The sequence below is a fragment of the Marmota marmota genome, unplaced genomic scaffold, assembly GCF_001458135.2.
Source record: "Marmota marmota marmota unplaced genomic scaffold, marMar, whole genome shotgun sequence".
NCBI lineage: Eukaryota > Metazoa > Chordata > Mammalia > Rodentia > Sciuridae > Marmota > Marmota marmota.
In genome coordinates this window covers 37,435,623-37,462,206 of record NW_026000229.1, presented here as the reverse complement: position 1 = coordinate 37,462,206, position 26,584 = coordinate 37,435,623, and the positions used below count along the sequence as shown (strand labels likewise).

Genomic DNA, 26,584 nt, shown 5'->3' with positions numbered 1-26,584 from the left:
CTTCCAGTACTCCTTGGGGAATACTTTCCCTGCCCAGAATCTCTCTCCTTCTTTCCTCAAGCCTGAAAAAGCTTATGTGGAGATCCTTTGTCCTGTCCCTCTATCTCCTTTTCTTTCTTTTTTTCTTTTTGGTATTTGGTATTGACCCAGGTGCACTCTACCACTGAGTCACATTCCGAGCCCCTTTTATTTAAGACAAAGTCTCGCTAAGTTGCCAAGGCTGGCCTCAAACTTATGATCCTCCTGCTTCAGCCTCCTGCGTAGGCATGCACCACCATATACTGCCTGTGTTTCTTTTATCCAACAAGATTCTCTTCTCAGAGAATGGGGTCTCTGAGCCATGAAGATATCTGGGGCCTTTCACCTGCTGTTGCAAGGTTTCATGTGGATTGTACCTGCTCTTTTCTGGTCTTTGAGGGGTTTGCCTTGGGTTTGTCCTTCTTGCAGGTGGACAGAGAATAGAGGGTCTGGTTTCCTTGTTAGCCCAGAGCTGCTGGAGTTTACTGGAGACTGTAAAGAGGGGAGGAGTTGGAGCCTGGGTTTCTCTGACTGAGGCACTAATGAGGGAGTTTCCAGTCTACTCCATGCCCAGTTTCCTCTAAGGCACAGGATAGTCCCTAGGGTGCCAGAGTCCTCTCTTTACAGCCACAAACATACTCTATGGAGAGCAAATGATGACAAAATGAGCCATTGATAAAAAGCTGAGCAGATGCTCCCAGCTCTTAGCCTGTCCACAGTAAAGCAAAATAGACCCACCAAATACCTCACTCCTTGTGGAGTGCAAGTATACACAGTGAACTTGCCTCCCCTTTTCTCCTCCCCTGACCCTGGACCTTGGTGTTTGTGCCAGTTTCAGGAGCATGCACAAGCTTCATGCCTTGCTCATCGCTCCCCATTCCCTTCACTGCACACACAGGGTATCAAACAGGAAAGCACTCAGGGAACTGTTCCCACAGCCTGAGCCGGCAGCAGGGGGAAGAACAACACGACCTCACTCTTCCTGCCCAAAATGAAACAGGAAAGCAGCTCTCGGGCCCTGGGGGGCGGGGGAAACTGGGCTGGGACAGAAGGCAAGATGACGAGGCTCCCATGTGGGGGACAGGTAGGACACCCGCAGGACTGCACGTCCACACAACCAGGCTGTGCTGGGCTGCACGAGAAGAGCCTTGGAGTGCTGGCTGCTAGCTAAACTCACTCACCAAAACCTCCCAACATGTTGGCTTCTTGGGCAAAGTGAGGACCATGGATGTGGTGTGGGCTGCAAGTTGGAGCCTAGGCTTTGCTACTTCACCTCAGCAGAAGCCAGGCCAGACACTTGGGGTGCAAACAAGCCACAGCTTGACTCTCCTAGGGATTTCCTGAAGGTCACTGAGGATCCAATCCCTTCTCATAGGAAAGGTACTCGAAGCTTTCCTGACCATTTGAATGTTCAGGTGTACAGATGTACCAGACTAGACCATGACTCTAGGTTAACCATGAATTTCTTTGCATGGGTTAGCAAATGCTCATGTTTGGTGTGCATGCATATTTCACAAGAGAACTCTGAGCTTAGTATCAGTCTGGAGCCAGTATGCTGCCTAGAGAATCAATCTGACCCCACAGTGACCTCCAGCCCTGAGGACAGTGGCTTTTCCAAGACTTCTTCAACTCTACCTGGAGATCACTGTGGAACAGTTAGGGAGGAGCTGTGAAGAAGGCTTGTACAGACAAGGCCTGCCTCAGGGTTGAGCTGGTAAGAGGGCAAAAGAAAAAAGGACCGTGGCCCATATCTACTTCCACTTAGGCTAGATGAAGACACTTGACTCAACTGGGTAGTAAGGAGGGTCCATCTCTGACCTGGTCCCACAACGCCCGCCCTCAGTAGACTATTTCCCTGCAGTTCCCCCACAGCATCAGCAGATCCACGTGGCCTTCTACATTCCGGGAAGGGGATGGAAGTGATTCACTCAGGGAACTGTGACTGTCCCTTCCCGGGGAGGTGATGCGCCTGGGAGGTCCCAGTGGCCTTTCCCGAGAGGCCGCGCCCTCCCTCGCGCCCAGGGCGCACTGCCTGGCCCTGTGGCCCGGATAGATCCCGGCAGGCCTGGAGCTGCAGCGGAAGAGACAGGTGCGCCCGCTTGCCGGGGTCAGCCCTCCACCTGCCTCCTCACGACCTGGAGCTCAGAGGCTCCCTGCCCCCCGCGCCCTTTGTTATAGCCCGACTTCCTGTTTGCGGCCGCCGACCCCGGCTCACTTCCCGGGCCGGGAAAATGTCGAAGGCCGCAAGTTTCTCGGAGACTCGCCGGCCCCCTGGGCTCCTCCTCCTCCTTTCCCAAATCCCGCCCCAACCTGGGAGTCCGCGCGGGGCTGCTGCTGCGAGAAGCCGTAGTTGCGAGTGGAACCGCGCGGCCCGAGGTCTGACACTAGAGGGCGCTGTGCGGCCTTGGGGCTGAGGAGGGCTGCCGTCCGGAGCCAACCGTACAGCCGCGGAAAAAGCAATGTCCAAGCCGAGGAAAGCTTGAATCTTTTGCGTTTGGGGGCTTTAGAGAGCTCTGTTAGGCTCGGCGCCCCTAAGCCGAGGGGTAAACTGGAGGGAGCCTAGTGCGATACTTTCCTCCAAATATCCCCAGGGATTCCAGAGGAGCAGCAGAGCTGCAGCACCTGCTCTAGCCAGCGCAGCAGCCGCCTCCTGGGCTCGGCCAGTCAGCTCTCTCCCCCCACAGTTCTGCCACTTTCATCCAATGGGCAGCCAGAATGGAAGGGAATGGGGCCTGGACAGAAACTGTTGAGTTAGAGGGCTGAAGGTCCCTTCCAGCACCACCCCTTATTGCCAGGTGATCTACTGGGACAAGTCCATCCTTTACTTTCTTCCTTCAGCACGGATTGAGCACTTATTATAAATCAGGCATTGGCGGCAAAACATGTTCTCCCATCCGGGGAAATTAACTATCTTTGACCTTTCTGAAGATAATACTTCTTGTACATTTCTTTTTTTCTTTAATAATCATAGTTGTTTTTTTTAAAAGAGAGAGAGTTTTTAATATTTATTTTTTAGTTTTTCAGCGGACACAACATCTTTGTTTGTATGTGGTGCTGAGGATCGAACCTGGGCCGCACACATGCCAGGCGAGCGCGCTACGGCTTGAGCCACATCCCCAGCCCCCATTCTTGGACATTTCTAAGGTTGAAATGAGTTAATATATAACACTTGTGAGCACTGTTTTAGCTCCTGGTTGGTTAATCCTTAAATGTATGTAGGTATACCACTTTCTAGAGCTGCTACTCCCCCTGCCCACAGCACCGAGGTGGGCTCTAGTGGGGTTGGAGTCTGCTTAAATAATCCCAGCAGTAGACTCAGGAGCATGTGAGGCAGTTGCCTCCACTTTTGCTCCCATTTGTGCTGTCTTTGAGGAACCCCGGCTAGGCTGGTCATCCTTCTCTGAAGTGGGCGGTTGTGAAAGGGAGGCCTTTGCTGTGGGAAGGAGCAGCAAGACTCCAAGAAGAGTCACTTTCCTGCACCTGTAGGAGGCTGAAGCAGGAGGACACAAGTTTGAGGCCAACCTGGGCACTTTAGTGAGACCTTGTCTCAATAAATAAATAAATAAAAAGGCCTGTGAACATAACTTAGTGGTAGAGCATCCCTGGGTTCAATCCCTCTAGCTGGGAAAAGGGAAAAAAAAGTCACCTTCCCTCTTGGAGATCTGCCACAAGTTATTTTTTTGGTCACCTTTTCCCTGGCCTCAGGGACACTGCACTCCTTAACACCCTGGCCAAGAGTGGGCTTTGCTTGTTGCCTCCATCCCCAAAGGCTAGGACACAGGGGCCAAAAAGCCAGCCACGGCTACAACTAGGCACAAGGTCTGAGAGGAAACATAGATTCCCCCCCGACAACTTTACCCTCACAACACAATAAACAGAACAATTCTGTGACCTCTGGTTACCAAGATGCAAATGGGGATTTCTCCTCACCAGGAACCAATCAATCTTTCTGCAGCAGATAGCAGCTGTGTGTTCTGTAGTTCAATTCAATTCTTACACATCTACCTGGAAATATTGTTGAATCCTATATGTTAATGGTTCAGCTGCACAAGACTGCCCCCCACTTCCAATGCCAATCACAAGTCTGAGTTTGGTTTAATTGTGCTTCCACTAATCAGTTATGAATTAGGGTTCCCATAACCCCTTCCTCCTGTTTGACTAATTTGCTAGAGTGGCTCACAGAGCTTGGGGGAACACTTTAATTACATGTACTAGTTTATTATAAAGGATACAGATGAAGAGATGCACTGGGTAAGATATAAAGGATGGGATGCAGAGCTGCCATGCCCTGTCTGGATGCTCCACCATCTAGGACCCTCCATGTGTTCAGCATTCTGGAAGCTCACCCAATTCTATGCTTTTGGGTTTTTGTGGAGATCTCACTACATAAGCATGACTGATTAAATAATTAGCCATTGGTGATCAACTCAACTTTTAGCCCTTCTCCCTCCTCTAAGTTTGGAGGATGGGGCTGAAAGTGTCAAACCTCTAATCAGGCTTTGGTCTATCATCTTGTGACCATCCCTCATCCTGAAGCTTCTTGGCTGCTAGCCATTAGTCATCTCATTAGCATGCAAAAAGACATTTATTACTTTTTAGATTTCAAAGGTTTTAGGAGTTGTATGCCAGGAAACTGGAGGAAGACCAAATATGTATTTCATAGTGTTGCCAACACAGTAGCATGTACCTTTAATTCCAGCAACTTGGGAGGCTGAGGCAGGAAGATCAAAGGTTCAAGGTCAGCCTCAGCAAGTTGGCAAGGCCCTTTCTCAAAAAAAAAAAAAAAAAAAAAAGGGCTGGGGATATAGCTCAGTTGGTAGAATGCTTGCTTTGCATGCACAAGGCCCTTAAAAAAAAAACATTAAAAAAATTAAAAGGACTGGGAATGTAGTTCAATGGTAAAACATTCCTGGGTTCAATCCCTAGTGCCCCAAACCAAAACAAACAAACAAAAAAAAACACCGTATCACAGAAGGTAACCAGCTGAGATCTCAGGAATCTTTTTTTTTTTTTTTTAAAGATAGAGTGAGAGAGGGAGGGGGGGAGAGAGAGAGAGAATTTTTAATATTTATTTTTTAGTTTTCAGCGGATACAACATCTTTGTTTTGTATGTGGTGCTGAGGATCGAACCTGGGCCGCACGCATGCCAGGCGAGCGCGCTACCGCTTGAGCCACATCCCCAGCCCCTCTCAGGAATCTTGATTTAGCAACAGGTTGGCTCAGGTCCTAGGCCTGCCTTTTGTCATGACACTTTCTGCAGGGCAGAGCCACAGCCCCAACAGACATGGCCAGCCTGTGTGTCTCCAGTGGTCCCTCTGCCTGAGCTCAAATTGGAAGTTTACTTATCTGAAGATTGCTGTCCATTTTCCTCAGAGACAGATATTTGGGCCACACATATCTTCTTAGGCCCAGGTCAGTTTCATACATCCACAGATGGTTCTCTTCTCTCAGTGCTCCTCTTTATTTTTCTGCTAAAAAAAAAAAAAAATTAAAAAAAAAAAATAAATAAATCTTAAAGCTTCTGGGATCTTTCTCTTCCCATTAACAGTGGGCTCTGGGGCAATGATATCCCAGCTATTCTCATTTAAGGGGCTTTCTTGGCTGTCCATGGGCCTCAGAGTCTGCACCCTCTCAGAAAATGTTGAACAAATTGAACATTCAACAGTCATACTTCCCCACAGAGCCTGGTTTTCTAGGGTTCTCTTCTAAAGCCATAGCCTGTCACACTGCAGTATTTCTACAGGGTCTGACATTCAGCTTTGAGCCCATGGACACTTTCTATGCAGCCCAGTCACTCTATCATCTCAGGGGTTCACTGAGAGAGAGACCTTAACTTAGGATATGTAGGGATATGTGACACAAAAAGAACTTCAGCATGCTCCAGACAGATTTATTTAGGAAAGCAGATGTACTTTCAAGGGAGAATGCAGACTATCTAATATCTTTGGGGGTAAAGAAATAAACATTCAAGGGATAATTGGGACTATCTTGAGGGTGAGAAGTTTTGGGGGTTACATGAGGAAGACACATTCAAGGAATAATATGAGCCACCTCCAGAGGAAGAGATAGGACCTTGGTCTGTGGTATTATTTATAGAGAGACAGTAACTAAGGCTGAAACAGAGGTGGAGTCAAGGCAGAATTACATAACTTCACAACGGTTTTTCTAGCACTTGTGCAGTGTCCTTGTATTATTTTGCATGCAAGGACATGAGTCAAGGGTGTGGACCAAGGGCTTGGGCCAAGGGCAAGAGCCACGGGCCAGTTTGCACAGGAAAATTTTTGCAATTCAAAGGCTCAGGGCTTTTCCTGCATTCTAACAGCTCACCTGCCCTGTCATTTTTGAGTCTCAGACTATCTTTTTTGTACCCCAAAATTCTTATTCAACTCCACTGAAATGCTCCCCACAGCAGCTTCTCCCTAGCTCTTCAGTTGTTGCTTCCTGCCCACATAAATTATATCTTCATCTCTCCTTGGAATTAGGGGTGCAACTCTCTACCCCAGCCCTCTCTTAGAGCCCTGAACCCTCCCCTTCTAGGTAGAGTAGGACTGAGTTCTGAATAAGTAAAACACTGGTTCCCAGAGGTGCCCTGTCAGCTGGGTCTCTCCTTGCTTGGGAGCTGGACGATGGGAAGGGAGCCAGGTTTTCCCACCATCCCATGCACTTCTGTAGGATATGAGTAAATCCTTACAGTCCCTGCTTTTGTGGGCAGAGGGCCAAGCACCTTTCCCTGGCCCTGGAGGTAGCTGCATAAGCAGCAGAACTACCCACCTCTGATTCTCTTGTGAGGTGGACTGCTCCAAACTCAGCATGCTGCTCCAAACTTGAGGACACTTGGGGAATAGTAAATGCAGGCAGGGACTTTCATTGACTTCCCTTATCCGCCTAAAAACAGGTCCTCCAGAAGGAGCTCAATTGTCATGAGCCCTCCCTGGAACTTCATCAACCAGGAAGGATTCAGTTTGTATCACAGGAGAGGATGCTGGAGGCCAATTCCATACCCAGGCAGATTTTCATTTCTTTTTTTCTTTGCAGTGCTGGGAATGGAACCCAGCACCTCATCCATGCTAGACAAGTGCTCTACTACTGAACCACAACCCCAGTTCAGTCACAGTTTATCACAGGCTGTCACCTATTCTTCTGATGGTCCATTCATCTTTCTGAAAAATCATTTACCCTTCCCTAATTGCTTACTTCCCTCCTCCCTCCTATCCTGGGTTTTTGGTTATTCAATTTTCCTTCATAAGATGGCTCTGGGCATATAATAAATTTATATGCCTTTTCTCCTATTAATCTGCCTGCTGTCTATTTCAGACTCAATTAATGAACCCTCAAAAGGTAGAAGAAAAGTCTTCCCTCCCCTACTCACTGAGTGGAGGGACTCCACTGCTCCACTTTCCCCTCCTCTTGACAGAATGTTGGTGGAGCTATGTACTCCTTGCACATGGACCAGGAACCTGAGGACACACTTATTTCTCAGAACTCTGTGGGAGGTGTGAGCCTTCATTTATTTTGTTAACTTATTTTAGCAACCCCAATCCTGAAACACACACGTGCACGTGCGCTAACATTTACTGAGCATGCCCATGTACCCAGCTTTGGCTAACAAGTTATTTATTTCAATCTTTTTCAGACCCTACAAGGTGCATACTACTACTACTACTACTACTATTATTATTATTACTAATTTCACAGTTGATAAAATTGAGGACTAATGACCACATGGTTAGTACATTGTGGAGTGGGACTCAAATCTGAGCAAGCTGAGTTTAGAGCCTGCGTCTGGGCAGGATTTGCATCCTTCTGGAATCAGCAGCTTTATAAAACAACTTCATGTAAATTAAATTCACCTAATTCCATAACTCCCCCAAACACACCCTTACCTGATTTCAGATAATCATACTTGCTAACAGCAAAAGTTGATCACAGTGTCAGGAATGAGAAGCGAGAAGGAACATATCATAAGGAAATGAGAAGTGACCACCTGCAGGGGAATAATAAGGAAAGAACAATTTGGGAAAGGTCTAAAAGAGGAAGCCATCACGTGTGCATCATGTGCCAATCATGTGTAACTCTACAAGCTGAAGGTGATGCCTGGGCCCATCACCTCTCCTGAGATGATGGCATCTGTATGGGCATGACATCAGCAGCCTTCTCCTGAAGGGATTTTAGAAGAAAAAATAGGTTGGATTTTTTTTTTTTTTTAATTGAGAGGAACCAGCTAAGTGGGTGGTTTGTTGCTTGGGTGTGTCCCACAGGGGAGGGAAGAAGACAGATGTTGTTGGAAAGGAGAAGGAAGGAACGGGAATAGGCAAGCCATGTTCACAGGAAGGTGCTGAAGATCCCCTTGGCCAGCTTTTGTAGAGATCCTAGTTTGAGAAGGTCAAGGCTGAAACTGTGACATGCAGTACATGAGACATTGCCATGGCCTTTATTCTAACTATGTTTGTAGAGAACCTTCTACATGTCAATACTGTGTTGGCTCCCCTGGTCCTTCTCTAAGAGCTCTCAGGTTCATGGAAGGCAGGATGTCCAGTGATTATCAGTGAGGAGACTCAGAGCTGGACCATCTGCCTTTAGACCCAGGTTCTACTACTTACACTGTCGAAGTTAGTAGGTTACTTAACTTTCCTATTGGCTTATCTGTGAACTGATAGTTTACTTCACAAAGGAGGAGAGAAGTTTATAATTAGAATGGATGTAAAAGTGTCTAGCAAACTGCCCCACCATATGGTAAGCATCATGTTTGTTATGAAGTGGAAGGATCAGATAAATAAACAAATGTGTCCTAAGGGGTTGTGGGAGCCTACAGGGGAAAGTGCCTAACTCTGCCTGGAGCAAGTTCAGGTTACTGAGGACAGGAATAAGAAGTCCTGAAGATTCTGGGCTTTACTTGGGGTGGGAGAAGGCCAAGAATGAACACCATGTGTAATTCAGTGATAGGGCACCCCTAGGTTTAATCACCAGTATTGAGGGGAAAAAAATGAATATCTTTAAAATGTTACTCAGATGATTCAGATAAGCTGATAGGCCATCTACTCCTTAACCCATCAGAAAAGCATCTATTTGCTCTTTTAAGGTAACTTTTCATTATTTAAAAATTGTATTTTGCTGGGTGTGGTGGCACACACCTGTAATCCCAGGGACTTGGAAGGCTAAGGAAGGAGGATTGCAAGTTTGAGGCCAGCCTGGGCAACTTAGCGAAAATCTGTGTCAAAATAAAAAATAAAAATAAAAAGGGTTGAGGATATAGCTTAGTGGTAAAGCACCCCTGAGATCAGTTTCAGTACCCCCCACAAGGTTTAATAATAATCAAATTATTTAATAATAATCAAATTAAATTTCACAAAACTTGGAAATAGAGAAAAGATTCACCCATAATACCAATAGTCTAACACTAGTATTTGATGTCCCAACCTTTATTCCTCATACATCTTTTTTTTTTAATATTTATTTATTTTTGTTTTCGGCGGACACAACATCTTTGTTTTGTATGTGGTGCTGAGGATCGAACCCGGGCCGCACGCATGCCAGGCGAGCGCGCTACCGCTTGAGCCACATCCCCAGCCCCTTCCTCATACATCTTGTTTTTAAATGTTAATCATAGTAAATGTGATAGTTCATATTTTGCATTTTTAAACTATGCATCACTGGCATTTTTACTACATTGTTTTCATAATGAATTTTGATCAATGAACTAGAAATAGCCTTCTTTTTAAATGTTCATGTTCTTTTTATAAAGTTTCATTCAGAATCAGTATACAAAAGAATACGCAAATCTTTTAACTCAATCACTTTGAGCACAACAATTCTTCCAGAATTGTTCTAAGCAAATAAGCACATTTAGCCTCCCCTGCTCCCAGAACTGGGGATTGAACCCAGGGCCCCAAACATTCTAGGCAAGTGCTCTCCTCATATCCCCAGCCCCAGCCTTTTTTTTTTTTTTTTGGTGGTACTAGGGATGAACCCAGGGGCACTTTACACTGACCTACATGCCTAGCCTTTTTTGTATTTTGAGACAGTCTAGTTAAATTGCCCAGTCCAGGCTGTCCTCAGACTTTCGATCCTCCTGCCTTAACCTCTGGAGTCATGGAGATTATAAGGATGTTACTCCATACCCACGCCTATCCCCAGACTTTTAAGTTTAAGAAGTTTTAGCAGGTTATTTTATACCCTGTCTTTTCACTTAATTATACATCACAGACAAATATTTCCATGTCAATCAGTATAGACATATACAATTATTTCTAGTGGCTTCACCAATTTAATGAACTAATCTCAAGTTTATGTAAACATCTATCACTGGATGTTTACATTGTCCCTGTGCCTGTACATGCTCTGGCACTTGTGTGTGTGTGTGTGTGTGTTCTTCTCCATCACGTGAATTGACCATAATTTACTTAAACATTTGGCTATTTTTGGATATTTAAGTAGTTTTTCTTTTGTTTTTGCTATAATAAATAACAATGCATTGAAAATCTTCAGACATGTGGCTTTTCCCATATTTTGAATAATTTCCTGGAGTGGAAGTATTGGGTCAGAGGGCAGGGACATTTTATGGTTCTTGATTGTATCACTAAGCTGCTTTCTCAGAGGGTTGTTTGGGCCTGTTCAGATACTTCCAGCAATGTGCTGTTATCAGCTTCCCATTTTCCATTCACTTACAAAGGTGGTGAGAAGAGGATATTTTTTTCTAAGCAAAGGAGGTGCTCAGGTGGACTAACAGGAACAGATAGGGAGAAAAAAGGATAGAGTGAACCTGGGGAACAGGCAAAGAGAAAGAGAAAGGAGTGACCAGAAAAGACCATTTTGTTTGAATTATTTTCCTCATGTTCATTGTAAAGAACCCAGACTTTTTCATAAATTAGAATTTACTACACAAAATCCTCCTTTGAGGGCTGGGATGTGGCTCATTGGTTAAGCTCCTCTGAGTTAAATCCATCCCTAGTACCAAAAAAAAAAAAAAAAAAAAAGCAACCAACCAAGCAACCAAACAAGGAAACCCAGGCCTCCTTTGATGTCAGCTTACAATTTAGGTACCATCTTCAGTATTTTTTCTTTCTTTTTTTTTGGAACCCATGACCTTGAGTTTGCTATGTAAGTACTATATCCCTGAGCTATACATACCCCCAGCCTTATCTTCAGATTTTTACACAAATACTACTGAAAATCTTGTGAGTATTTTTGTTTGTTTTCCTGGTGCTGGGGATTGAACCCAGGGCCTCCTGCATACTTGGCAAGTGCTTTACTACTGAGCTACACCTCAGCCTTCATCAGATCAATAACTTTTTTTTTTTTTGGTACCAGGAATCAAACTCAGGGGTTAAGTAACCAATGAGCCATCTCCCCAGTCCCCTTTCTTTTTTCTTTCACTTTTTTTTTTTTTTTAAAATTTGAGACAGGGTTTTGCTATGTTGCTCAGGGCTTCACTAAGTTGCTGATGCTGGCCTGGAACTTGCAATCCTCCTGCCTCATTGTCCCCAGTTGCTGGGATTACAGACCTGTGCCAAGATACCCGGCCTAATAACTTATTTTTAATTTTTTAGTTCTTAATAGAACTTTATTTATTTATATGTGGTGCTGAGAATCAAACCCAGTGCCTCACACATGCCAGGCAAGTGTTCTACCACTGAGCCACAACTCCAGCCCCCCAATAATTTATTTTTTTAAAGGTATAGCTTCCTGCTACACACTCACCTTTGGAATGAATACAATCACTTAGTGTGCAGATAATGTTTAATTTCAATAATTAGGAACTGAACTAATATTGTCCACTTCCCCTGCCAGAGGGCTCACCCTAACCTCAACAACAATCTCTGGGAGTCAGTTCCACCCGGGGAAGGCCTTCTGCGGCCTCTGTTTCTCTTTTCTAATCAAAAACACCCCCATCTGGCAGCCCCTTTCTACTGCTTAAGGAGTTGATCCCAGATGGCCTGTGGGACTCTCCACTGGGTGGTGAGTAGCCAAAGGAAAAGGCCTGTAGCTGCTGGCAGTGCATCACACTCGAGAACCTCAGCGCCTAAGGATTAACCATTACCACAAATTCTCAAGTCTGGGAAAAGCTAAACCCATGGCCTTAGGGCAAAGCTGGTCTGGCGTTCACGTTAAGGCCTTTCACCACAGATGCCCGGGGAAGCCAAAGTGACTGCTGTCCCAATCGCTCTGGCTGGATCTTCCTCAAACCTGCCTGGGCTCAGGAGGTTCCACACCCGGCCCGGACGTGGACCTCACGTGAGGTCTGCAAACCTTGACTGCCTGACTTGACTCAACCGCAGCCTCTGTAGAACCCCTTCGCGCCCCCGTGACTCAGTTTCTCCATTTGCTCACGCGAGCCAACGGCGTGAGGCACCGGAGTGGAATGCGGACGGTGCTTCCTACAGCTTCCTCGCTGTCGGCCGTGGGTGCGTGCTCTCAGGAGTTTACAACGCCCAGAGTGCTCATTCTGGCTATGTCCTGCTCCGGCCCCAGGACAGTCTTGGGGTGGCAGTGACTCGGCCACATCACCCGCAGGACTGCTGAGGAGACATCGCCTTAAACCCACCAGCTATGGCTCCTGCATGGCCCGGGCCAGGAGGAGTTGCCAAGGAGAAGCCCACTGCCCGTGACCACGCCGGGCCCATGCCCACTGCCCGCCGCCTGACGCAATCCGAGGCGCCCTTGCTGCATGCGGGCGCTGGGGAAACCTTCGCTGCCGTTGCATCACTTCTGCCAGGTTTGCCACGAGGTGGAGCCGAACCAATCAGCGAGCGCACTGAGCCCGGGGCAGGCCACTCAGCCACCCACTTGAAGAGTAGCGCGGTTAACCGAGAAGCAAAATCCGAAGATGATTGGCCTAAAGAGGATTTGCCCCGCCCCAATCACCGCGGCAGCTGGCCGCGGCGGGCGGGGGGGCGTCCCTCCGCCGGAGGGTTTAAAGGGCACCTCCGTGGGGGCCACTCAGCTGGAGCGACCAACCGGTGCCAGGCCAGGTGTGCGCGTCCGTCGGTCCTTCCGTGCCCGCGCCGGAGACCAGCCCCGGAGGCCGCCCGGGCCCGTCCCTGTGCCCGGCACCATGAAGCAAGAGCCTGCAGCCCAGAACACCCCGCCCCCCTCGCCGTCTCCGAACGCATCCGCGCAGTCCCCCCAGGAGGATGGCGACCCTCCAGCACTTTGGATTTTCGGGTATGGCTCCCTAGTGTGGAGGCCCGACTTCGCTTACAGTGACAGCCGTGTGGGCTTCGTGCGAGGCTACAGCCGCCGTTTCTGGCAAGGAGACACCTTCCATCGGGGCAGCGACAAGATGGTGAGAATCTGCCTGTGCCCAGGGGGGTGAGGGCGGTGGGTAGCATTGTGGGCGCCGGTGCCCTGGAATAGCCTGGGCTCTCTGGGCCAATGTGTAAAACTGTGTCTGGCTTTGTGGCTTAAATTTGTGTGCCCAAGTGATCACTGTGTGATTGATGCCTGGAGTCGGTAAACCTGTGGATCCCTGGGTTGATTACCAATCTGGACCATTGCCATCTATCTGCCTTACTATTTCTCCTGTATCCCTACATCACTCGCTGCTCATCCCTCTGTATGAATAGGACTCTCTGAGTCCTAGCCAACAGAATGATAAGGCTTTCTCTGCGTTGATGGCAGAACTGATTTCTAACTTGTCTTTCAAAATCTTCCTTCCCTCCCTAGCCTGGTCGTGTGGTGACCCTCCTTGAAGATGGTGAGGTAAGTGCTCTGGGAAAAGGGGGACCCAGCACCCAATGTGGAAGGGTGCCACACACAGAGCTTTTTGGGCCCATGACTGTAAGCTATAGCTGTTGCTTGTCTGGCAGAGTGGAAGTATGTTTTGGCTCAGTGTTTCTCAGAGTTATGTAGGATCTGCAGAATTTAATTCAGTAGGATTGGAATGAGGTCTGAGGTGCACCATTTCTAACAAGCTTACAGGTGATGCCATTACATGTTTCTGAACCACACTATGAATAGAAATCCTGTTCTCCCTGGGATTAGACCACCTTTTAAGAAAAGAGGCATAAGCCAGGCCTGGTGGTGCACACCTGTTAACCCAGGGAATTGGGGAAGTTGAGGCAGGAGGATCCCAAGTTTGAAGTAAGCCTGGGCAACTTAGTGGGACCCTGTCTCAAAAAATAAATAAACAAGAGCTGGAGTTGTAGCTCCGTGGTAGAGTGCTTGCCTAGCAAGTATGAGGCACAGGGTTTGAACCTGAGCATCACTTAAAAAAATAAATAAATAAAATAAAGGTATTGTCTCCATCTACAACTAAACATATTTTAAGAAAAATAAATAAGCAAGCAAACAGATATATAGAGTGGAGTTATAGCTTGGTGGTAAAGCAGCCCTGGGCTCCCTAGTACCACCACAAAAAAGAAAAAAAAAAAGTACAGTCCTTGGGTCACGGGGGGTGGGGTGGGGGTGGGGGAATAGCATTCTGTAATGAAGGAGGGACCAGCAAACAGTTGCTGTGACTGATCAGAAATATCTTTATTTCCTCCTAGGGCTGCACTTGGGGTGTGGCATACCAGGTCCAAGGTGAGCAGGTGAGCGAGGCCCTGAAGTACCTGAATGTTCGAGAGGCAGTGCTTGGTGGCTATGACACCAAGGAAGTCACTTTCTATCCTCAAGATACACCTGATCAACCACTCAAGGCATTGGCTTATGTGGCCACCCCACAGAACCCTGGCTACTTGGGCCCTGCTCCAGAAGAGGCCATTGCTACACAGATCCTGGCCTGCCGAGGCTTCTCTGGTCACAATCTTGAGTACTTGCTGCGTCTTGCAGACTTCATGCAGCTCTGTGGGCCTCAGGCCCAGGATGAGCATCTGGAAGCCATCGTGGATGCTGTAGGCACCATGCTGCCCTGCTTCTGCCCGACAGAGCAAGCTCTGGCGCTGGTCTGAGGGGCTGAGCCCCTGCAGGGAGTGCCCATGTGGACATCAGGGCCAGGTGCCCACCACAGTGCTTGATACAAACTTGATACAGCTAGAATTCCTGAGATGTCATGGTAGACAACTGGGGACTTCTCTTCCTAAGCCCCTGTCAGTCTGCCAGCTTCTAGCTCTCCTGCTTGACACTGACTTCTGAACACTTTATTTATTGCACCATGTTGGTGTGGTGGCAGGGTGGGTGGGTGGCGCCTGCCCTGGACATGGCCCTGCTGCGCAGTGGCTCCACCTCAGGCCCTGGTGCCTGACCAGATTTCCCTCATTGCTGCTGCTAACCCCACACTACACAGGCCTCCACCTCTCCAGGGAGCCTCTAAGAGCCTTGATTTTCTGTCCATCCAGACCAACCATTTCCCAGCCTTGGAAATATTACCTGCCCAAGTTCCCAGCCAGCGGGAGGGGCAGTGGGAAGTGAGCAGAGGGAGCCCTACAAGGACTCAGGCCCTTTCCAATCCCACTCACCCACTAGAGTCCCAGGGCAGAGCTGGATCTGTTGCCTAGACAAAACTGCTGAGACTGGGCCTGGGCCTCTTACCTTTTGGGTTTTGTTTCTCCGACTCTGTCTCCTTGTCTGTCTGGACCACTTTTGTGTATCTGTTGGTCTGTTTCTGGGAAGCTCATCACCATAGGCCCTTGCTCCTTCCCTCTCTGTCTCATAGTGTTATTCATAAATTGATCTCTTATTATCTCTGCTGTGCTGGGATGTGCTTCTTTCTTTACATGAGGGTTGGGGTAAGCAAGAGGTATACCCTAGAAGTTTCCTAGGAGGGAAAAGGCTTGGACCCTATACCAGGTCTTCCTTCAGCTGCAGGGCCAGCTGCTAGCTCTTCCTGGCAGGTGGGCCAGAACTCTGGCTTCCTACTAAAGCAGCATGTGGATTAGGGTATGGGGATGACAACTTCTGGGCAACACTGACAGTGGGATTCTGTGGCCTGTAGGACCTGAGGTCCCTTTTACTTCCAGGGTCAGAGTGCTCACAGCTGCCTCCTGGGGCTGCAGTTATTGGCTGTCCCTTCTCCTGTCCCAAGCTGCCAAGACTTGCCCATATTGGGATAAGTTGTAAGATGCTCTCTTGTTGCTGCATATTTACCCCCTGCCTCTCCCTGTGTACTCTTCCTCAGGTTCTGGCTCCAGGGAGGTCACAGTACCTAGATGTCAGCCTGGTCTGCCCCTCTTTAACAATGAATGGCTCCTATGAGGGTCTCCTGGACCTGCAAGATGGGAGTGGGGCCAAGATGACAGGATTTAGCAGAAGAGTCTCTGTCCAAACCACCCCTTCCTTCACTACCTAGAGACCTCAGAGAAGTACCTAGCTCTCTGAGCACTTCACCCTATGAGGGGACAGATCCCATGAAATGATGGATGGGGACAGGCTGTGTGGTATGTACTGCTGTTGTGGCCAGTGCCCTGGATTGGTCTGGTGTCCCCAGCAGGGTCAGTTCCGATCAAGTTGGGCAGGTGTTGTGCCTGGGGAGGGTGCCATGCTGAGTCGTGTGCCCATGTCTTGGCAGCCTTGTAATCTTAGCCATTGATGGGAAAAGTGTGGAGTTCAGCCAGGTTCTTCTGAGAACCTGGTCAGGACAACACAACAAGTGTGTGACAGAAATCCCTGGGCAGCCACCTCTGGGGCTTCCTGCATCAGAGCAGAGCCTGGCTCTAGACTGGAGGTTGAACGGGGTGGGGAGGGCTATTTGTCAGCTAAACATGTTCCTCAAGTCATTGTGTCAGGCACTGTTCTAGGCACTGGGGATACAACAATAAAAGGGTCCTCTCTCTCTTTCTTTTTTTTTTGGTGGTGCTGGAGATTGAACCCAGGGCCTCACACATGCTAGGCAAGCACTCTACCACTGGGCTACAGCCCCAGCCCAGGATCTTCCTCCTTAAGGAACCTGGAGTCTAGAACTGATGGTGACCATTCCATATGAAATGGGAGCAAGTCGAAAGGAGCCCTGAGCTGAGTGAACAGTCAGTCAGGGAAGACTTTCTGGGGGAGGGAGCCTGAAATGGGACCTCTGGGAACAGGGAGTCAGAGAACAGCATGTGCTTGACTGGGAGACAAGGTCAGACAGGCTGGCCCAGCAGCAGGGGAGGGGACATGAGGCTGCATAGAGGGAAGGACTGGGGCCAGCTGCCCTAGTGACTGTGCTGGGCTGTGCAGGTGGCATTCCTCCTGGGTCAGTGGCGGACCTCCAGTGGATTCTGGTGTGCTAATGAGGAAACTCTGGTTGCTGTGTCACACTAGAGGAGGAAGGCCAGTCAGCAGGAGGTGACGGTGGGAGCCATGGCAAGAGGCATGGGCAGCAGTGTGGATCTGAGTGTGATTTAGGGGTGAGATTGATAGGATTTGGTGACAGACTGGTTGAGCAGAGTGAGGGTCTGAAGATATAGTAGGGAAAAGCAGCTCAAACTCAGGCTCAGTTTCTTCTACTAAACAATACAGACCACTTCGCCCAGATGTGGGTGGGTTTTCCCTACACACTGAGTAAGCAAGCAATTCTGTAGCAGGAACCCAGCAGGGTGTCCTGGAAGCCAATTTGATTCTGACACTCCTGGTGATCCCACAGGCTAAGGGTTCAGTCCCCAAGACCAACCCCTCACTTCTGATGCCAGGAGTACACACCAAGTTTTTGCTTTTGTTTATTTGTTTTTGGTACTGGAGATTGAACCCAGGAGCTGTTACCACTGAGCCACATCCCCAGCCCTTTTTATTTTTCATTTTGAGACAGGGTCTCTCTGAGTTGCTTAGGGCCTTGCTAAGTTGCTGAGGCTGGCTTTGAACTTGTGATTCTCTTACCTCAGTCTCCCAAGCCTCTGGAATTATAATCATGTGTCACCATGCCAGCTTCTTCAGCACTCCTTCCTTGCAGCTATGGATCGGGACCCCTTCAGGGGGTCTTATCATCTACTATCAGACATGTCAGAGAATGTTAGAGTTTCTATGACCTATCTTGGAGAGGGAGTTATGAGCCAGGCACTATGAATGAAAACATATATGTATATCATCATATCATAAAGGTGAGGGTAGAGCCAGGAGGGCCAGGCTCCTTGGAACTGGAAAGGGAAGGGTAAAGATCTACCCTGGGCATAAGTTGGGGTTGCCTGTGGGAGAGGCCATCCACATGGATGTTGGGGGCAGCTAGATATGTTGCTGTGAAACGCAGGAGAGAAATCTGGGCTAGAGTTGTATTAGATACATGCAATTGGTGCTTGAGGCCATAAGGGGAGGGAAAAAGAGGATGGGGCAGGCTTAGTGTTGAGGTCCCCAGGCCTGGCGGTCTGAGTAAAGCAAGAGGAATTGGGAACACAAAACTGGAGGGTAAGAGGAGAACCAGGAAAGAGACGGGTGTCTCTAGGAGTGTGAAACATTGTTATGCTGCCAGGATGTTGAGGTAAATGACAGAGGAAAGTCCACTGGATGAAACACCAGCGGGTCCCTGGGGGGTCTCAGTGTGAGGAACTGCAGGAGCAGTGGTGAGAAGCCACAAGGCCAGGCCCTCCTGGGCCAGTGGGGGAAAGCAGATGGGTTTCAGATGTGGCCACCAAGAGGAGAGAGAAGCAAAGGGGTGAGTGAGGATGTGGGAAGGTGTTGGGGTCTCAGGACCCCTTTACAAAAAGATTGTTGAAGACCCTGAGGGTTTTCTTTATGTGGAATACAGTGTTCCGTATTTACTATGCTAGAAATGGAAAATGAGAGGTTTAAAACATACTCAAAATTAAAAATAAAAACAAGGGGCTGGGGTTGTGGTTCAGTGGTAGAGCGCTTGCCTAGCACAAGTGAGGCACTGGGTTCGATCCTCAGCACCACATTAAAAAAAAATGAAGTTAAAAAAATTAAAAATAAAAACAAGGCTGGGGTGGAGTTCAGTGGTAGAATAAATGTTTAGCTTGCATCAAGCCCTGGGTTCAATCCTCAGCACTGAAAATAAATAAATAAATAATAAAAATTTAAATAAATAAATACATAAATGATTACATACATACAATAAACCAGCTACATTTTACTTTTCTCTCTCTTTTTTGAGATGAGGGGGAGGGTCTCACTATATTGCCCAGGCTGGCCTTGAACTCCTGGGCTCAAGTTATTCTTCTGCATCTCTTGAATGCTAGGATTACAGGCATGTACCACCATGCCTGGCACATGTTTAAAACGTTAGTTAAAATTTAAAATATGTTTTTTCTTTTTGGTACCAGGGATTGAACTCAGGAGTACTCAACCACTGAGCCACATCCAAAGCCCTATTTTGTATTTCACTGGAGACAGGGTCTCACTGAGTTGCTTAGCGCCTCACAGTTGCTGAGGCTGGCTTTGAACTAGCGATTTGCCTGCCTTAGCCTCCCAAGCCTCTGGGATTACAGACCTATGCCACTGCGCCCGGCTACATGTTGACATTTTTTGAGAAAAAAGATTGTACTTATCAAAGCAAAGTAGTGAAAAAGTGGCTTTATTTTTTATTTTTAACGTCTGGCTTAATTGAACCTGCTGAGAGCTCATCTGCTCCTGCATCCACTCTGTTGCAGATTCACATGTAGCTTCTAGAAAACTCTACCATGCACTGCTAAGGAAAGAGAGAGAAGACAACCCCTTGGTTTTATTATAGACATAGTTTTGAGTTTACATTCACCTGAGAGGTGTTTGGGGGACCCTTAGGGGTCTCTGAGCCAACTTGGAAAACTTCTTATGTCCTTTTTTAGTTGAGAGAGTCTTGAGAGGGGTGAGGGTTGGGTGCCCCACTTTGGACATCAGCAATGAGGAATTTCAGAGTTAATAGAGACCTCAGAAATCATCCTGTCCATCCCGCCAGGGCATCTTCCTGGACAACCAGGAGTTAGTGGGAAGGATAAGTCCATTCAATTGCCATTTGTTGAGTCTGCAACAGGCAGGAGGGCCCTTGACCTCCAGCTGTGGGAGACAGACAAACAGCCCCACCCTCGCACCTGGAACTCTGGGAATGGGGCAAAGCTGTTCTGCTTCACTCAGTGAAGGGCCTTCAAGAAGTGGTAGGAGCCCAACAGGTGGAGAGGCCCTTCAGGAAAGGAGGGAGGCACTGCAGGACTTGGCATGCAGCTGAGTGGTAGAAACTTTGGGGTGTTAGAGAGGAGACCGGAAGCCACCTTGGGGTCAGATGTAGAAGGAAGTGTTAGGCGTTTTCTTGCAGGAAAGTCAGTTCTGTGGTGATGTTTTTGTTTTTTCATGTTTTTCCTCCCACAGAAGGATCTTTTGTTTGTTTTTGTTCTGTTTGTTTTGTCTTCTTTAAAGTAGGCGGGCATGAGTGTTGTGTTCGGCTATGGTGAAACTTATGCTTGTAGTGGGGAAAAGATAGGTTGCAGGCTGCTAGAGCTGAGGAGCCTGTTGTGACTCCCGTTCTGGGCAAGGATTGGTGAGGGCTGGAAGAAAGCCAAGGACCTGAGGGCATTGGAAGTGCCTGCTTCTTGGCAGCTAGTTGCAAATGTGAGGCACGCAGTGGGGAGGAGGCTTTGCAGAGAGGACAGGAACACCAGCCAATAGGAGCTGTGGACAGATAAGAGGATGTGGCAAATACGTCTGGTTTCTGTGTGTCTTTCAAGCTCTGAGGTGCTTCTCCTGGTTGACCCCATTGGGCCACAGGAAGGATCACATTTTTCTGGGGGCTGTGGTTCTCCTGAAGAGAGTAGCTGTGCCCATATCAGTTGTCAGAGAAGCAGAGAGTGGGTGGCTTTGGTTATTAGTAGAGCCAGTGGCTATCAGAGGGGCTTGGTCAAAGCCTGCGTGGCTGTGCTTGTCCTCTGCCCTCCTCTCTATAGGACTGAACCCTTCACCTGCCCCCCTAGTGGCAGAGGCCCAACTCAGGGCACAAAGCCTGAGGTGGCAGCCTGTCCTTCCTTCTGGCTCCCTGTGGAGAGTCCCCACCAGGCCTGACCTTCCTCACACTTCCCCAGTCCAGGCCACCTCAGGCCTCAGCCCTACTCCAATCATTTCCTTAGGTTTGGGAGCTTGACACACTGAAGGTTCAGCTAGGTTATCAGCCCTTCTTGGTAGCGCCTTCTTTACCCTGGGCCTCTCTCTTCCCACCCTCTCAGCTGGGGACTGTGTGCACACTCCTGACTTTCACCCTTTGGAGCTCTCCTCCTCTGACTAGCACTTTAGTCCCTGTTCTTGGCTTTGTTCTGGATCCTGCCCATTATCCTGGCATCTCCTTGGTGGATTCATTTTCCACATTATTCAAGATGCAAATCTGGCCACACACAACCCTCCCACTCTGATGGCCTCCAACATTGATTCCTGGCCCTCAGCACAAGTGTCACAGCACCCTGGACCCAGCGTTCCTGGCAGTAATGCCCACCCTTGACCCTTCCACCTTTACCCCTGTAAACCAATCTGCCTGTCATCTCCTCCTGCCTTGCTCCATTTCCAACCACTTGGACTCTGCTCCCACTGCTATCCCCACCTAGGCGCCCTTCTGACAGACACCTTCTCCCACCTTTCATCACCTAATGTGGCACCTTGCTGCTGCTGTGTCCAGTGGAGTCCTGCCATCTCTGTCCACCTCTGTTTTGTGCTCAGCATGTTGTATGGACAAAATCTGCTTGTAGTTCTGTCTCTACTAAATCAAACGTCCCCAAGGGCCAGAACTATGTATCCCAGCACAAAGCACAGCACCAGACCCTGGGGGAGTGGGAGCACAGGGGACATATGGGAAATGACTCTTCTACTCTGTTTTGTTTGGTTCTGAGGTGATGGGAATTGAAGCCAGGGCTTCACACATGTTAGGCAAGTACTCTACCGCTGAGCTACACCCCCCAGCCTTTGGAAATGGCCCTTCTGAATGCAATGTCACACGTCACCTTGGAGGGAAACACCCCATAAAATGTTCAACCATAACCAAGAGTGAAAGCTAAGCCACCTCCCCAGGCTAATATTCCATATGAACATTCATGCGAAAAGCCCAGGAATGTGAACATGACATCACTGGGGCAAGGAAAACCAGCCAGAAATGGGCAGTGCCACCCCACAGGACTGCCATCTTGAGTAGGCCCCTTTCTACCTCAGTCTGTCAAGGCAAGGACCTTAAACACAGGCCATGGGAAAGGGGCTATCCTTTACTAGTCCCCCCAATTCAGGGTGTTAAACTGGAGGGATTGCCCTTCAATCATGGAGTGGTACTTCCCCCTTCCCACCATCCCTCTCCTGTCGCTGTAGGAGGGGCTGGCCTTCCTGGGCACAGCACAATGGTGGTGGAGATGTGAAGGAAGGGAATCCGGGTCAGTAACATAGCCACCAGTAGCTTCTCCCCACAGGTCCAAGCCTCTAGCCAAGCACAGCCCCTCGTGGGCCCAGTCATGCCCTGGCCCAGGTCAGGAGGCAGCAGGAGATGGGGAGGGTTGCTGGCTGGAAGGGATGGTGAATCCATGGTGGTGCAAGCAAATGACAAGCTGGTTAATGGGGCCTGCATCACCCCATTAAGAGTAGGCCCTCACCCATGAGGTTTCTGGAGGAAAGACCTGGATTCTGCTCACAGGCCACTCAGCCTGAAAAGTATGATTTACACTGAATAGTTGGGAGCTGATGGGCAGAAACCTGCCACATTCCTGCCACATGCAGGGGGGCCTTTTACCTTGGGTCACGCGCCTCTGCTCTCACCCTGAAAGTCTCTTTCCCACGAGCTCTGGCATGGCTCATTTTCCCCTCAGATTTCAGGGCTCAGTTTAGATATCACCTCCAGGAGGTGAACCACCTGAACCACCTCTAGTCACAACCAGTAAGGCCTGATTTGGGTATCCTGCAATGTGTCTCTGATATCTGTGCCCTTTCTCTTGCACATTAATCCATTGACTGCACCATATCTTTGTCAGATTGTCAGATCCTCTCCATTCTTGTTGGCTCCCCAGGAGACAGCCCTTGAGGGCAGGGACCAAATCTGTCTTGAGGTATCCCAGCAGGTCTTGCATACAATAGATGGTTACATCATGCTGGTTGACCAAAAGCCCACTCACTTGGCAAGAGGCACTGGTGAGGAAAGGGGAAGAGCTGGGAGGGGCACTTTGAGCTGTTACCTAGATGAGGGACTATGCAACAAATGAGGTGGGCTGGTAGCACCCCATGGTCATGGTCCACCTCAAAGATGCTAGGGCCTCACCCTGGGCAGGGACACTGGATTGTCACTCAGATGCAAAGCAAGTGCACTGGGCTGGGAGTCTGTAAGTTCTTATCCATGTTTTATGCAGTGTGTCTTAGGCAAGGCATCTTTAATTTATCTGGATATCTGCTCAAATGTAAAATGTACAGCTGGACCAGAAACTAGTTCCTGTCTAGTCCTAATGGCTCCTCTTTTTCAGGATGGATGTGAGCTTGAAGTCAGTTCAAGAACCAAGGCTCAGCCAGGCATGGTGGCACATGCCTGTAATTCCAGCAGCTCGGGAGGCTGAGGCAGGAATATCTCAAGTTCAAAGACAGCCTCAGCGGAAGTGAGGTAGTAAGCAACTCAGTGAGATGTGGGGATGTGGCTTAGTGGTCAAGTGCCCCTGAGTTCAATCCCTGGTACCCTGACCCAGCCCCCACAAAAAGAACCAGGGCTCCAGCAGGGTGAGGTGGTATGTGCCTCTAGTCCCAGCTACTTAGCACTAGAGATAGCTGGGCACAGTGATACCCAACTATAATCCCAGTGACTCTGGAGGCTGAGGCAGGATCACAAGTTTGAAGCCAGCCTGGGCAACTCAGCAAGGCCCTTAGTAACTTGGAAAGACCCTGTCTTGAAATAAAAAAACAAAAAGGGCAGGGACCAAATGTAGTTCAATGATAGAGGGCTCCTGGGTTCAAGCTCCAGCACCAAACCAAACCAAACAAAACCCACCAAACCAGAGCTATACTTGCCTGCTGTAAAGTCCTTGGCCAGGTTATTTAATATCTCTAAACTGGAATTCCTCAACTGGAAAGCAAGACTGAGAACCACAACTTCCTCTCAGATTCTTGGAATTAGATAAAGGGAAACATTCCACATACTTTAAAGCACCATGTGAGTGTTGGTCATTATTGTTCTCGTCACTGTTATTTTTCACCAATACTTCATAAGTTTTTAGATTATCTCTCATACTAGGATGAAGCACTATGAGGACAAGAGATGGAACTCCCCTGTTCTTTGCTGCTCAGCTCAGAGCCTGACTTATTTCAGGCCCTCAAAAATTTTGCTGAACAGGCCAGTTGCTCTTGTGCAGCTCAGGAGGCTGAGGCAGGAGGACGGCAAGTTCAAGAGCAGCCTTAGCAACTTAGTAAGACCCTATCTCAAAAAAAAAAAAAAAAAAAAAATATATATATATATATAAAGAACTGGGGATGTAGCCAGTGGTAAAGAGTCCCTGAGTTTAATGTCCTCTACTAAAAGAAATTTTTTTAAATGAACAAATAAATGGATACATGAGTTCTACAGAATGAATGAACACATGAATGAATTAACTTAGCAGGACAAATAGGATTTCCTGGGATGCAGGGAAAAAGAGAAGTGTGGGAACAGGGTCAGTGCCTCCTGGGCGGTCCAGGTTATGCCACGTTGCTGAGGGCAGGTGACAAGCTACAGGAGATCCCTGTTTATGAGCCTCACTGCCCCTCTCCAGCAAGGAAGGGAGAGGGAGGAGGGAGAAGGCTGGCTTCAGCCAGGCCGTTCTGATTTGTTTACTAACACTACAGTTCTGGGTCATGACAGCAGTAGCATCTGATCCAGCTAAATATATCTGCTCTGCTGGCTTGGACCACACAGCTGGCCCCTGAAGGTCACACAGACCAGGGACCACCCCACTCATCCCTTGGGGTTGGGCCCTGGGTCTTGTCCTGACCCCAGAGTCCTGTGTCCCCAGGGCACAAATGGTTACTTTAAGTCCAAACAAAGCTGCAATTACTGGATGATTCCATGTGGATAGTTTCATCCTGGACAGAATCAGAGGATGTCAGGGAGGAAACCCTAACTGTCCAGCTGTAGGACAACAAAATGGGTCATCTCTCTTTGTGAGCATATTTGCATTATTTATGAATGTCAAGAGAATATTTTACTCTTGGTCAATGTTATTACTGTATAATGTCTAGTGAAAAGAGCACAAGAATTAGGTACAGTGTGAGTGCTATCATGTCCTTTAAAAAGCATAGAAATAGGGCTGGGGTTATCGCTCAGTGGTAGAGCACTTGCCTAGCATGTGTGAGGCACTGGGTTTGATTCTCAGCTCTGTATATAAATAACTAAATAAAATAAAGGTCTATCAACAAATAAAAATACATCTAAAAAAAGTATAGAAATATATGTGGAAGGAATCACAAGAAACTGTCAACACAGTTTACCTCCCAGGAGGGGAACTGGGGATCAGAGGATAGGAAGGGAGAGAGATTTTTCTCCTCTCATGCCTTTTTATGTTTTGATTTTTTTCTCCCTTGGTACTGGAAATTGAACCCAGGGGCACTTTACTGCTGAGCTATATTCCCAGCATTTTTTATTTTTTAAGACAGGATCTTGCTAAATTGCTAAGGTTGATCTCAAACTTGCCGTTCTCCTGCGTCAGCTTCCCAAATTGCTGGGATTACAGGCATGCGTCACTGTGCCCAGCTGTTTTTGATTTTGAACTGTGCAAGTGTATTGCCTGTTCATAAGTCAATAAGTAAAAAAAATATAATACAATGAAGATCTGCCAAGTGTAATGGCACATGCCTGCAATCCTAGTGACAGGTGGCAGGAGAATAAGTTTTGAGGACAGCTTCAGCAACTTACCAATATTCTCTCTTAAAATAAAAATAAAAAGAGCTAGTGATGTAGCTCAGTGGTACAGTGCCCCTGGGTTCAATCCCCAGTACCTAACCCCACTAAAAAAGAAAAAAAAATGCAGATCTGAAAAAAGAAAAACCTTATACCCAAAGAGGGGCTACATGGAAATAACCCACCTAAGTTAAGAGTACTCATTTTGGTGGTGGGTTGTGCAGGGAACTCCCTTTTCTACCCAGGGGAAGGGTGGTGGTAGGGAGAAGCTAGTAAATCAAAACAGCAGACTTGCAAACAAAGTATCTGTATCTAACTTCAGATATCACAAAGAAGTAACTGCCTTAAAATATACTCCCAAGATCTGAAATTTCAGCCTCTAGTCACTCATTGATCTGATCTGCAGCTCTTTTCCCTTGAAAACCTGCAGGGTCAGGTGACATTTCCAGGTTACCATTTTATCATGCCCCAACCCAGTACTGGAGATTGAGCCCAAAGCCTCAGATATGCTAGGCAAGTACATGACCACAGAGCTACATTCCTAACCCTTTTTTTTTTTTTTAAATTAAAATATCTTTATTTTGTTTTATTTATTTTTGTGGTGGTGAGGATCAAACCCAGTGCCTCACATGTGTGAGGCAAATGCTTTGCCACTGAGCCACAACCCCAGCCCTCCTAACCCTTTTTATTTTGAGACAGGGTTTTGCTAAATAATCCAGGGTAGGCTTAAACTCTCAATCTTACTGCCTCAGCCTCCTGAGTCCCTGGAATTATAGGCATGTGCCACCACACCTGGCTCAAAAAGATTTTTGATTAAGGATTATTTTTGCTTATTCATTTACTTATTTTTGGTACTGGAAATTGAATCCAGGGGCACTTTACCACTGAGCTACATCCTCAGTTCTTTTTTATTCTTCATTTTCA

At 47.9% G+C, this 26,584-nt stretch overlaps 1 protein-coding gene and 1 long non-coding RNA gene across 2 annotated transcripts; one reads left to right on the top strand and one right to left on the bottom strand.

The window, feature by feature from the left end:
* Positions 1 to 5,215: 5,215 nt before the first annotated feature.
* LOC125613299 lies at positions 5,216 to 12,691 on the bottom strand. Its single transcript, XR_007343818.1, has 3 exons — positions 12,560 to 12,691; positions 7,902 to 8,002; positions 5,216 to 5,489 (listed from the first exon to the last, which is right to left on the bottom strand). It is a non-coding gene; the product is annotated as an uncharacterized LOC125613299 (long non-coding RNA).
* Positions 12,692 to 12,704: 13 nt separating this feature from the next.
* Positions 12,705 to 15,637, top strand: Chac1 (ChaC glutathione specific gamma-glutamylcyclotransferase 1). The gene is made up of 3 exons (XM_015480809.2): positions 12,705 to 13,300; positions 13,681 to 13,716; positions 14,505 to 15,637. Exons 1-3 carry the CDS (start codon positions 12,842 to 12,844, stop codon positions 14,904 to 14,906), a joined length of 897 nt encoding a protein of 298 aa, XP_015336295.2. The 5' UTR covers positions 12,705 to 12,841; the 3' UTR covers positions 14,907 to 15,637.
* The last annotated feature ends 10,947 nt before the right edge of the window (positions 15,638 to 26,584 follow it).